Source organism: Pecten maximus, chromosome 5, assembly GCF_902652985.1.
Source record: "Pecten maximus chromosome 5, xPecMax1.1, whole genome shotgun sequence".
NCBI classification, from domain to species: domain Eukaryota; kingdom Metazoa; phylum Mollusca; class Bivalvia; order Pectinida; family Pectinidae; genus Pecten; species Pecten maximus.
This window is the reverse complement of record NC_047019.1, coordinates 19,181,258-19,195,298: the sequence shown is the minus strand read 5'-3', so window position 1 is coordinate 19,195,298 and position 14,041 is coordinate 19,181,258. Positions and strand designations below refer to the sequence as shown.

Genomic DNA, 14,041 nt, shown 5'->3' with positions numbered 1-14,041 from the left:
GTTCATCACATAACTCATATTTCTGAGAATAAAAGAGATTTGACTCGGACGGTATGCTCTTCGTATGGTCATATATAGTGCTATATATATATAATTGCACATCTTACGATATCTATTGGCGTATGGTATTGTAGAACAGGCCAGTTATGTGATTATACATGCTATCAATTCGTGATTTGGTGCGTTCATATTTGAATTTATAACTCATAAATGTACATCTGGCGTTTTTTTATGATTATCGACTTGTCTGTGAAAAGTACGAAAGCTGGGATTCACAGGAAACTGTGTAGGTTTTCTACATACATACAATGTACTTATATATATTACCGAGTGATAGTGGTCGGCGGCATGAGTGCTTTAGTGACATCAAGAGAGAGGAACTTGGACTGATCCTAAAGCTAGCAGGATACTCATCAGGTAGGTCGTAAATAGAGAAATGTATCTTTTTCAAATAACACATTCGGGGCAATGATAATGATTATTTTAAGGAATAACTTCCAGAGTAAACATCTCACATCGAGCGCTTATGTGTGCAACTAAATTTAAGCACTTTGTTGCCACTTTGCCTGCCATCTGTATCAGTTATTTTTTCTAGTATCTGAGTCAATAAGCGGAAACGATGCTGGAGTCATGAAGATGCTTTTTGTGTTTTGTGTCAGAATAGGTATTGGTAAGACATTTTGTTTCAATTATTGTGACACTTCATATGTAAACCTAGCAAACCATTATTTAAAACATGTTTTTGCATTATATCATTTTAGACGACTTACGTTTATATCTCATCCATTCATGTATGCAATGGACTTAAAATGAAGTACGGCGTTGCTGAAATAATACTAATATTTACTTAATTTGAAGGAGAAATATTATTAACGTAGAATATGACGAGATAGTTCGTAGGAATATATTGAAATTAGCATACCATGTATACTTTATTGCCCTATCCTTCATGAAATATAACCATAAACGTAACAATGTGTACATAAGTTATATTTGTTTATATTCATCGAGCAACAGTGCCATCTTTCATTGCTTCTTTCTAAAGTTTTTTAAAAAGACCTACCCGAACGTGATTTTCTAAAATGGAATGCATTACCAAGACGAATTATTCTGGAAACGCCATTACATTCAAGAGATACAGGGGACGGACATTCCATCCAGATACACCTGGTAATGTCGGAGATCATTTGGATGACATATCCTCTCTGCCAAGTAGGCCAGAGGATGTATTGCTGTGCACATTTGCAAAATATGGTATGAGGTATAACATGCATATGAAGTGGTGCTTTACAGAAATATGGATAACAGAACTATATACAGAATAATGAAAATGTACTGTGGTTCATCGTAAACTATTTCATCTTTATCTTGATCTTCATTTTATCTTTTTTTGAAATGAAAATAACTGAGATCGAGCTTTGCAGATTCTGAAAAATATAATATATTTGCTATTATTTTTATAATTTAATGAAGATATTCTCTGTTGTTTTGATATTCCGGCTTGTGAGATCCAGAGTGATCATGTAATATAACATTGATATTCATTCCGGGTTTCAATTAAATATATTTTTGAATGTAATTCCATGTGTATATAACCTTTCAGTAATCAAAACAGGCGTCCTCATGTATTATTGGTTATTTGATTGTCTGTAATATCTTTGAGACTACTTGAAATTGATGGAACGAAGTCATAATTATTCGCACGTTTAAAAATATCAATTCTACCATGTTTGCTATGTAACGTCAGTTTTGATTGGTTTAAAACCATGTATTATTTTCCAATAACCCACGCTCGTGCCAATAATACACGGTAGTGAGTCACGGCTGTTACAATTTTATATATCTAATATTCACACATTTTATAAAAGGTTACTATAGCCGAGTGGGCTAATGGGTTAGTCTTTCAATAATTTTTTATCACGATGCGAGTTCGAATCCTACGGAGGCCCCCCCCCCCCCCCCAACCCCACCCCCACCCCCACCCCCCTTTTTTTTTTTTATTTTTTTATCTTTTTTTTTTCAAAATCAATGCCATATGATAGATGCTCTTGATCGTAGTACTGTATTGCCTGTATATTTCATCAACAAATAATGCAATACTCCAGAAATAAATTACAAGGTTTTCTCGGGGTTTCTTTGCTTTTTTTCTATTAGAAAGAGGTCGATCTCAGAACTATACAGTACATGGTAGAATAGAAATAATCAACTTTGACTCGTGTATTGTTGCAGGATATACAACTCGGACTCGGATATTTTGCAATTTTAATTAATAACTCAGGCCTGCAGGCCTTCGTTATTAATTTAATTGCAAAATATCCTCGTCCTCGTTGTATATCCTGCAACAATACACGAATCATCGTTAATTATTTCTTAAGTAACGAGAAATAATATGAACCTAATATTCAAAAAAGTATAATTGATAATCTTATTAATCTGATGATGAACTTTTTTCTATACTAACATGTGGTGATTTAATAGAGCGGGCTGAAGTTAGCAGCGGATTCGTTATTCGTTATTGGGGATTTGGGGATTCAGTTTTTTTATGTTTAAATGATGTTTCTTTTTATTGACGTTTTGACGATTGGATTCAAATAACAAATCCGGTTCAGCCGTGGATTAGAGATTCAGTTACATATAAGTATTTTTCTTATTATATGGGATTGGGGATATCGAATAACGAACCCGCTGCCAGCAGCGGATTGGGGATTCGAATAACGAATCCGCTGCCAGCAGCGGATTGGGGATTCGGTTTTTTATGTTTAAATGATGTTTCTTTTTATTGACGTTTTGACGATTGGATTGAAATAACAAATCCGTTTCAGCCGTGGATTAGAGATTCAGTTACATATAAGTATTTTTCTTATTATATGCGATTGGGGATATCGAATAACGAACCCGCTGCCAGCAGCGGATTGGGGATTCGAATAACGAATCCGCTTGATAAACTATGATTGGAGATTCGATTTTACATTTTTATTTTGTGATTCGAATAGCAAATTTGTTGCCAATAGCGTATTGTGGATTCAGTTTATGATGTTTAATTGACGTATTTTATCATAAATTACGAAAATGGTAATTTGCGGGTATTACAATGATATAATTACTTGGTAATTCAATCAACAATAATGGAATTCTAGTTCAAATCTGCTGCCAAGAGTTTCTTTCTTGTGGGAGGTTTATCGTCTCTTTACAAGTAGACAAAGTTCTATGTTTCTTCGCCAGCACTCTATGTTATATATTGTAATATATAAAGACCAGAGTATCATTTCGATATAGCTGAAGGTTTGATTGGAATGCAAACATGTGTACGGAATCTAAAATTATATCAGTAAAATAATCTTGGTTATTATATTTATGCTACAAATAGGATAATATTGTTAAACTATTCTGCTGTTGTTCGAATCTCCAATCATATATCAAAAGGAAAAATATCAATTGAACATGTATGTAACTGAAACCCCAAATCATATTTTATAAGAACTAGAAATGTCTGTAAGACATAAATGGTCCCGTCTTCACATGAAATTAGTTATCGATACTTGGATAATGTTTGTATTTTAAGGGGCCAGAATTTTTTTTTTTTTTTTTTTTTTTTTACAAAAATAAATAATGCCATTGTCTTTGTATAGCCAGACTGCATATTATACCAAATTTCATAAAAGTCGAACGATATTTAAGTATCGACCAATCAGAAATCTCTATTTGGCGGCCATCTTGAATCGTTATTCTGTTGTTGTTTTTTTTTATTGTTTATAATGAGTGCTGTCATGGTATCATTTCTCCCATCAATATCCATAATCAGATAGAACAAACGCTATTACAGGATATGTTTTAATAAAGTTTAATATTGAAGCGGGACGGGACGGGGCGGACACGCGAACACTATTTATTAGATTTTTACCTGTGAAATATTGAGAATTATTCATTCTATCAAAATGATATTTTGAAAAATATCACTTTTTCTGATTTGACCAATCAGAACACTGCTTAAAAACGACAATGCGGAAAGTAAAGATTTGAAATTATAGGATGTATAATGTAAGATAGAATATAGGCCATATAACGTCACAATTTTGCGTACATTTGTAAGCCACTGACAAGGGACTACAATGGATTCTGGGAGAGATTGAGCTGCCTCGGTATATTTTACTATGGAATGTAATGAACAGAATATTTAACAGTATCTTCAGTAATACCAAATATATTTCATTCGTGTTGCTAATATTTTTTTTTTAAATATCAAATAATTAGCCACATTCATAAAATATAGTTGGTATTACTGAAGACACTCCTCTATACCACCATCCCCCACCATTTCATGGCGGGGGTATAAAAATAGCAATTAGGCTTAAGAAACTGAATCCCAAATCCGCTGCTGGCAGCGGATTCGTTATTCGAATCCCCAATCCGCTGCTGGCAGCGGATTCATTATTCGAATCCCCAATCACATATAATAAGAAAAATACGTATATGTAACTGAATCCCAAATCCACTGCTGCAGCGGATTCGTTATTTGAATCCAAACATTAAAATGTCAACATAAAGAAAGATCATTTCAACATAAAAAAAACTGAATCCCCAATCTGCTGCTGGCAGCGGATTCGTTATTCGAATCCCCAATCCGCTGCTGGCAGCGGGTTCGTTATTCGATATCCCCAATCCCATATAATAAGAAAAATACTTATATGTAACTGAATATCTAATCCACGGCTGAACCGGATTTGTTATTTGAATCCAATCGTCAAAACGTCAATAAAAAGAAACATCATTTAAACATAAAAGACTGAATCCCCAATCCGCTGCTGGCAGCGGATTCGTTATTCGAATCCCCAATAACGAATAACGAATCCGCTGCTAACTTCAGCCCGCTATTTAATAGGCACACACTGGGTTTTCAACATGGCCAAAATGATACAAACCAAGAGCCTTCAATACTCCGGCACGCTGGATTATTTGGATATTGGAGTATTTAATAAGATGGCCTCTCCTAGGATGTTCCATACACATATGACCTATCCATTTATACCTAAGGCGGCAGCGGAGGGCAAAATGAAGGTGATCTACGTTCTGCGGAACCCAAAAGATGTTGCTTGCTCGTACTACAAGTTTTTGTGTAAGGTAAAAACAAATGAATATGATGGAAGCTTTGATGAATTTCTTCAGCACTTCTTTAGTGAAGAATGTGAATATTTTACTATTTGTTTTAAAAAGACAATATGGGTACACCCCAAAATACCATATCAGACATTTAAACACTAAACGTGTTCCGTATAATAATTAAAATGAGGATTTCTTATTTGAAAAACGTAAGAGAACATCAACAAGGTTTTCATAAAGCGTAAATATACCATCATGCATATATGCAACGGTTACATTTGTAAGTTAACTTCATTCCATCCTAAAAAAAAAACACCAACTTGTATTTTTGTAAGGTATGTAATGTTTATAATTTAACATATCTTACCGTTGTTTTTAAGTCATAGGATCTGGAGGGTCGTGGTTTACCCACACTAGGGAATGGAACACTGCGATGCTGACGAATCCAGATTTTAAAATATTGCGCCTCCGATATGAGAATTTGAAAAAGGTAGAAACAACAGCATAAATAGTTTTTTGATATATGAATATAAAACATTTGTACACGCCTAAATCATCAGTACTTTAAACAATCATTAAAATATATGTGGATACCAGTGAGAGCCTTAGTGGCGTTATTTTGATTTACATGTTTAATACCAATAATACAATAAGCAACCAATACTATGTACAATAAGTCATTTGTGTCTGTTATGCTGAGTTTCTCCTTTAGAACGATAGTGATACTAAGATCTTTTTTCAGGACATATATCAGAATATTGTGCGAATAGCGGAGTTTATGGAAGTTGAACACGAGGTTTCATTTTTGAAGAAGGTGGAAGAGGCCGTATCATTTGAACACTTGAAGAATGAACATGCAACAGCTCTCGGTGAACGTGAGTTATGGAAGCATAAAGGTGATAATGGAAGACTTCCAATTTACAGGAAAGGTAATGTTAAAACAATATTGTGAATATGTTGATCATTGACTTAATGAGATACAATTTTTGGCCATATACAAGATGCCAGCACAATATATCTTTAGGTTTGAAGAGGCTACATCTACGCCAAAAAGATATATAACATGATCAACTGAAAACAAGAAAAGACTATTATATACAATATATATAATTCAATCAAAAGCAAAAGTAACATATTTCATGCTATTATCAGCTTCTAATAGATTTATTAGATTTGATTTAAAATTGAATGTATAATTGATTGCGTCCCGAAACAACATATATATCCTTTGTTTGGTTGTAATGTCTGATTTTCAACTTATCATTTTATACACTCTCATGTATATGTGTAAATTTTAAATGTATATATTTTTGTTCTGTGGATTCTATTTTAGAACAAGTAAAAAAGTAAAGCAATATTTTAGAATCCAGAAATCAGTTTTCATTAAATATCATTTTCCTTATTTCCTCAATGAAACCGATCATAGATAATTGATTAAATGGACGTTTTAACTCTTCATTTTTTTGAAACTCGCAATACATTTTTTTTTTAATCTTTTCCAGTAACTTAAATAAAGGTATTCCTCATTTTTATTGATTGATATATTAATCTCAAATGTACGTTCTGGTTATTTATCATCTCCATTTTCGTACTTTTATTTTTCCTTATAGCCTTGGTTCTTTCAACTTGATGTAAATATCATTCATTTATCTTTTGAAATATTGATTTTATACATTTTATCTCGGATAATGAATCTAACAGATGTTTCCTCGTTCGACATAACTTATTTCTATAACTGAATTATTTATTATTATATGCCAAATCAATATATGAAAAGTGTGTATTCTGTTAAAAAAATCATACTTTTGTGGTATGTCTTTTGGTTATGCAAAGTATATTGATTATGCCAATTTTAGCCCCCGTCCTGTTTGCCGTTACTCTATAAATGCCACAGCTAAATTATTTAAAACAAATATTAACACTGGTATGGAATTAAGATTTTATGATTTTTTTTTCATTATGGAGCTAGTGACCTCTAAACAAATATTTCTACATACCCTTTATTCGTGGCCTTTCCTCTGAGCCATTTTGTATACATTTTGAATATGTTTTCATTTCAATTAAGGTATCATCGGTGACTGGAAGAACATGTTCACGGTGACACAGAATGAACAGTTTGATGCTGTCTATAAAGAAAAGATGACTGATGTGGGTGTCAACATCGAGTGTGATTACGAGTGATGTATTTATAACGGCGTTTAAAATCTTAGAAGTAAACCTATACATACATGTATACTTAAACGGCTGATGTGTCATCCATGTGCCTTTATCTAAAATCAAAGGGCCAAAGGCCCTGAAAAACGTCAGTGTCTGAGGTCATATAATAAGAAATTTAAAATTGGATTTTATAGTCAGACAGTTACATTTGTATCACATGAAATGTCTTAATCTGGTTATTCCTATTCTATATATATTCAAGAAAACATGTATAACATATTTATCTGCTGACAACTTTCCAATAGCTGAGTATAGTTCTTTCCCTATTTATCCAATGCTTGTGGAAGATTATTGATATAAATCAACTGAACGACAAATCGGTCTATTAACAGAACATGTTGTACAGCCAATGATAAAATCCGATAGAAAATTGCCTTCGCGTTGTCCGACGAAACATATCTACATGTACATGTAGTTTTGACAAGACGCCAGTACATCAGTCACGGATCATAATCGTTAGATTCTTTTCAAATAAACAAATAATAACCTTATTTAATAAAATCCTCATGAAAAATGGCAATGTAGTTTGTTACAACTTGCCTTCAATTCCTGGTGATATTTCTTGCATATTCTTAATATGCATTTTTCGTATGTTTTGTTAAAACTGACAGACAGCTTAACAAATTACATGTCAACAGCAAGTCCCACTGTTTGCCATGATACATACTAAAAGTTATTTCTCCTAAATTCCACCATAGTTTGAATTTATGGCTTGTAAAATATCACTGTCTTGACTGGATTTGCTGTTTGGATGCGCCTTAAAAAGAACAAGTTAAATAAGACCGTGTTTTACTGCATCATAGCCCAACGTGTAAAGTATTTTACATTCTTAGAATGAGCATTATGTTTGGTGATGACGGAAGTATTTCTATGTATTAGGTTACATTTTAGTGATTCCGTAAAATATCTAACAATTTATTAACATGATTATTATATGATCATTTTTTATTGAAGCTTATAATATCATACACAAAGTTCGAGCTGGTCGGTGATGTTTATGTTCATAATTTTGTATCAAATTATCATATGTCGTCAATTTGTGTACTATTTATGGACAGTAAAGCAGGTAATAATGGTATAAAAGGGGAAAACTCCTATGTAACCCTTATGTAAGATTAACATTTCTGTACCAGGACATAAAACAGTGGTTAATTTCCATGATATGACATACCAGATATATCGGTACACATCTACAGTATCACCAGTAAATTTATCATAAAGATACTCTTACTCATTTTTTTTTCTAATTACGCACAATTCATTCTAATGTCATTGTATATTGTCCTATACGAATCATATCATCTGCGATATGAACAATAGCACTGACAACACACAATTTTCATTTCGAATATTATAAACTGAACACAATACATATATTGTACAGTATCGATCTTATAAAAAGTCACAAATTATGACCGATCCCAATGCTGCTTCATTCTAAACATTTATGCTAATTTTAGCTGTCGGTTTCAGTTAAGTCATACTTACAGGAAAAATGAAATACATATTAGCATGGAATCGTGGAATCAAAGGAAATACTTAATATTTATGTTTTTAAGCAGTATGGCAGATAAACATAGAGATCATCACGTTTCGTTTCTATTCATTGCCGCTACCATAGTTCTCCTATACATGACGAGACATCAGATATCATGGTCAGTTTCGTCTCCAAGGGAAAATTTATACTTAATAATGCGTATGTGCGTAGTTGTATGAATTTATTTCTTTATAAATGTAAATGACTTATCAAATATGACAGATATCAGAAAGGGGTTGTTGAACCGGGCAAGACATAGATATAACTCAGACATACCGGAAAACGTGCTTGACATTAAATGCACAACGTTGTTGGACCAACGCTAGAAATGATGTGTAAATGCGCATCATGATTTTTAGTCACCACCTAGGGTGTGACAGAAAGCACATGTTGGCAACAATACAATGACACCACACCGATGATTTTATCAAGTCTACATCTTGTATCATCGATGCAACGTTAGTTTTAGATATCAATGATACATATATAGAAAATCCTTTGTCGTATATATATATTACTTGTTTTCTTTTTAGACAATAATCCAAAGCAAAGGAGGTATTTTCCGATATGTTACAATTGTTTGTTTTCCTTTTCACATAGAAGAAATAATGTCTTTCACGTTTGTTTTAGATTTCATATTATTTTATTATATCATTATTATGACTAAAGAATAAGAGTAAATTGGACTATTACACGTATATATGTCAGGAAAAAGTGTGTGAATGATGTTTTGCCAATATGCATATATCGGATTTGCATTTGAAAAGTAGAACTTTTGTTTGGAGATGTGATCAGAATTATTTTCACTTGAAAAGTCTCAAATATATCTATATCTCAACCGTGAACGAAACATGTATTTTGTCTCCGCAAGTTAAACATGTCTTTTTTCCTTTATCACACGATTCGCAAAGAACAAAATGCTTGCATCTCAGATACAGTACTGCTTTGGATCGGATATGGCAAATGCAACAATTTAGCTTCAGTCGTATTTCAGCATTTTCTTTTCTCAATTCTGAAAACAATAGATAATTATTTGTATGTATAAGCCAATGTATGTAGTCAGTTTAAGAAATTATACGTTTCAAAAAACTATCAAAACATATATATAGAGATTGAACGGGTTTCTATTGCGTTTACGGTGGTATGAACGGAAAGGGATACACAAAATTCTTGATAGCGCCATAGCGCTATATATTGAATATGTCTGCATCACATTGCGTTTATACCAACGTATTACTGCGCTAAGCCTTTTTTCCACTGCGCTTACGTTAAAGTTAACGCAGTCAGAGTTTACTAAGCTGAAGAAGGGAGATATGTAACTATATATTCATGACCAAAATATTAGTGTGTTTGGCTAGATTTCTACAGATTTGAGTTTCCAGAATACTATACACGTAACATTGCACCCAAAAAGATCTTGCAAGTAATTCCAGCTGGCATAGAATGAATAAGAATTATCAAAACTTATTTCGTATGTTGTATTTTACCTTCAAAGTGATAGCAGTGACACTCGTATGCGAGACAACGATGATATTTTAATGTTACTATACTTACGTTCGACAGTTTGCTTGTTACTTATTAATTTAGCCTGAAAAAAAATATGAAATTGCAAAAACTAATCAATCGTTCAATTCTTATATATTGGTGTTTAACACTGTAGCAATTTGCACGTTTCCTCATGTAGCAATATGAATAATTTCTCTGATGGTATTTCATTATAGTTTGTCATGATTTAATTATGGTTTTCAAAACGATGGTGAAAAAAATTACAACATGTTAAATCAATGTTAAGAATGCTGTGAAATAAACAATCCCCACTTCAAGCAAAAATATGCGTTTTTTGTCAGCATTTTGATTTTAGCAAATATTCAGTTGGATGTGTATTTAAGTTTAAAAAGATTACAAAAGGACCTCATGGTGAAGGAATTCATTGCCGAGTTATTTAGCCATGCTATGTAATACGAGTGCTGATTGATATGGTGTGAGCCTCATATTCAAATATTTGAATTTTGCCGGACATAATGTATTATTTTTATTAGTTCCCTTCAGTATCCATGCACTTTGGCCAGCAGTGTTTAAGGGCCTCAGTGCCACTTTTATAGAACTTCTTGGCTGTTCAGAAAGTCATCAACTGCATGTATGACGTCATCAGCGTCTGAAAATGGGTGCATGAAAAAAGATCTTTTGAGCTTGATAAATATATGAAAGTCTGTTTGAGCGTGATCAGGTGAATAATGCGGATACCCAATAATTTAAAGCCTCAATCGTGAATGGCAGCCATGGCAATGACATACTTGTGAACAGGAGCATTGTCCTTATGGAATAACACACCTTAATATGTAGCTGCCTCAGAAGTGAAGCATAGTATGTGTTATTGATTGTTTCTCCTTTTGGAGGTAATTGATCAGCAGAATACCATCTGCATCAAGGAAAACCGAGGCCACAACTTTCCCAGCTGATGGAACAGTCTTTACCTTCTTTGACAGGGTAGTGCCAACGTGCTTCCGTTGTTTCGATTGTTGTTTTGCCTCTGGGATAAAATGATGGACCCATGTTTCATTCATAGTGACAAATTTCAGAAGATAGTTGGCAGGTTCTTCCTCAAAAGGGTTAGGATTAGCACGCAATAATGTGCGCCTGGTGTGCTTCTGATCAAATATCAGAAATCTTGGCCCGAAAGCTTTCTCAGTGCAAGATCTTCGGCGAGAATGGAATGTACTCTTTCCTTTGAAATGCCAACTCTACTGCCTATATATCTGTCTGTGACTCCTCTGTCAGTCATATCAATATCATTAACATTATTGACCATTTCTTGAATTGCAATTTTGAGAGGCCTTCCAGGACGGGGGTCATCCTTAAGGCTTTCCTGGCCGCGCTTAAATTTCGCCACGCACCTTTTCACGGTAGCATATCAATGTGCATCTTTCCCTATTGTTGTAACCATATCATTATGGATATCTTTATGTGTTTAACCTTTTTGTTATGAAACTATTGGATCACTGCTCGTTGTCCATTTTGAAAAAGCCGCTTGTCTTGTTTACTTTAGAATGCTACCTCGTCGATATAATCTAACTATATGAGACCAGTACCCTGTTACACGGCCCTATATAGTCAGGGAATAATAGAATTTAAGAAGAACATCCTTCAGTATTTCATTTAATACGAGGTTCACAATATACCAATCATCCCTTGTACGTGTTTTGGCCAACAATAATACCCTAAGAAACAAGACATCCTAGAGGGATCCTGGCATACACCTTTAAAGATCTTTATCGGTTCGCATTTTTCGAACTTCTCTCATTTATCTTTGCCCATAATTTGACAAAAAGTAATAGTGCATTTTGAAATATAGGAAAGATCCCAGAAGAGTTTTTTGAAAAATAGCGACCACATAAATCAAGTTTCAAAATCAAAGATAGTTTCCTGTAAGCAATTTTGTTTTCATGAGCAAACTCGGAATTAAATTTGAACAACATGAAGTGGAACCTACACAACAATAGAAATATTCTGTCTGCACTTCTCATGTAATAGCTATAACAAATTCTAGCTGTCGCCCATTTTGTTTTGCCAATCAGACTCAAAACTAAATTGGTAAAATTAAGGACTAAAGTGAAGTTTCGAAAATTACGTCCAATACTTCTTTAGAGAAAGTATAGAATATGGAAAATAAAAGCAAACATTAATTTCAAATTTAAAAAGCACTATCTAAAATTGCAGATGCTATTTCAAGATTCAAACATTACAAATGATATTAGTTATATAGGTTTTAGGGCGGTGATATTGTCTCATGAACTCGTATCGTACTTACCTCGTTCATGATGTCTGTGCTTTTCATGGTTATCAAATCAAAGGATCAACCTTGAAAGTAAAGTAAAGTATTCAGATTGGTCGAGAGGGACACATTTTTGACAATTCGTGTAGTGCATTTTCGACAAGCCATATCGTGAGTATATACTACAGCGTTTATAATTGGTTGAGGGATATCTAGTCAGATCAGACAGCCTTTTTCTGTTTCTTTAAGACTTGTCCTAAACATGTAATTACCAGATACCTAATTCGACCAAATCAAGAATATATATCCGTATATCATTAGTGATGCAGGTTTAAGGCGAGTACAATATGTAATCCGGACAATATGAGACCATATTGGGATATCTGATAAAGGGCAAGATGCCCTTTTAAAAAAAAATGCTTATTTGCATGACTGATGTACTTACTGGAAATGAAATATATTTTAACTGTATTTTCTTACTAAATAAGAATACAAGAAGAATGCGTGTAACGACGTCACTGAAAACCTGTAAGAACGACGGCAAGATGACCGAGGGACTACTGAACGTTATACCGCAGTGTAGTAATTTAATCATGACCTGAGCTAAAGGTTTTCACAGAATATCTATCAACCTGAATACCAAAATAACAACAAAAGTGTATTTTCTACGGTCAGTATCACTTCTTCTCATTAACAGACGTAGTTTACACATACGTCAAAAGGCGATACTTATCCTCGAAATCGTTATAGTAGGTCCCTGAGTATCTGACTTCCGTGTCATCATACTATCCACTTATAGAACAGGTAAAACTCTATGCTACTATCAAAAATAATGGAAAAGCAGATAAACTGTAAGATGCTTTCTGAAATCACACAGATCCAACTTAATATTGTTAAAGACACATGATTTGTCAATATAAACTAACAATGCTTACGGGCAAACACAACTAACGCAATCGATAAAATAAGGATTGACAGTAAATACATGTATATTCTCTGAGTGTGACGTGGATAGGGGATAAAAGAAGAAAATTTGTATACTGATGTGTAACACGGTATGTGTTTATAAGAGAAATATCCGTTAGTATTTTTGAACTTCCTGGTAACGATATTACATGCCTAGGGTTGAGACGCAGTGATAGAAACGGATGCTAAGTAACAGCGACTTGGTTGTTTTTTTACGGATAATAAAGGAACCGTAAGATTTATCAAATACTTTGCTATTTGTCGTTCAATATGAATATGGCCTGTAGGTGTACATGGAAAGGGGGAAATGAGTTCCTTCTATTTCCGGTAGATCAGGATGTATCGTAATTTTCATCGTCAAAACACTTTACCGACTTCTTGTTTTGACGTGATTTGTCAATGACTTAGGCAGAGTGGTCAAAATGTTAAAAGACATTATCAATATAATTCCC

The 14,041-nt window shown here is 33.5% G+C and overlaps 1 protein-coding gene and 1 long non-coding RNA gene across 2 annotated transcripts; one reads left to right on the top strand and one right to left on the bottom strand.

Annotated features, from left to right (window-relative positions):
- The first annotated feature begins 695 nt into the window (after positions 1–695).
- On the top strand, positions 696–7,407 carry LOC117327436 (sulfotransferase family cytosolic 1B member 1-like). The gene is made up of 5 exons (XM_033884403.1): positions 696–1,254; positions 4,880–5,055; positions 5,478–5,587; positions 5,840–6,026; positions 7,163–7,407. Exons 3-5 carry the CDS (start codon positions 5,531–5,533, stop codon positions 7,276–7,278), a joined length of 360 nt encoding a protein of 119 aa, XP_033740294.1. The 5' UTR covers positions 696–1,254; positions 4,880–5,055; positions 5,478–5,530; the 3' UTR covers positions 7,279–7,407.
- A 1,752-nt stretch (positions 7,408–9,159) lies between these two features.
- LOC117327435 lies at positions 9,160–12,709 on the bottom strand. Its single transcript, XR_004532638.1, has 3 exons — positions 12,660–12,709; positions 10,406–10,439; positions 9,160–9,863 (listed from the first exon to the last, which is right to left on the bottom strand). It is a non-coding gene; the product is annotated as an uncharacterized LOC117327435 (long non-coding RNA).
- Positions 12,710–14,041: the final 1,332 nt, after the last annotated feature.

Bases quoted from the DNA above. Each gene is read 5' to 3' on its own strand.
- LOC117327436 (XM_033884403.1), top strand. From the start codon at position 5,531: ATGCTGACGAATCCAGATTTTAAAATATTGCGCCTCCGATATGAGAAT. The intron at 5,588-5,839 runs GTAGAAACAACA...ATCTTTTTTCAG, and splicing joins GATATGAGAATTTGAAAAAG to GACATATATCAGAATATTGT. The intron at 6,027-7,162 runs GTAATGTTAAAA...ATTTCAATTAAG, and splicing joins ACTTCCAATTTACAGGAAAG to GTATCATCGGTGACTGGAAG.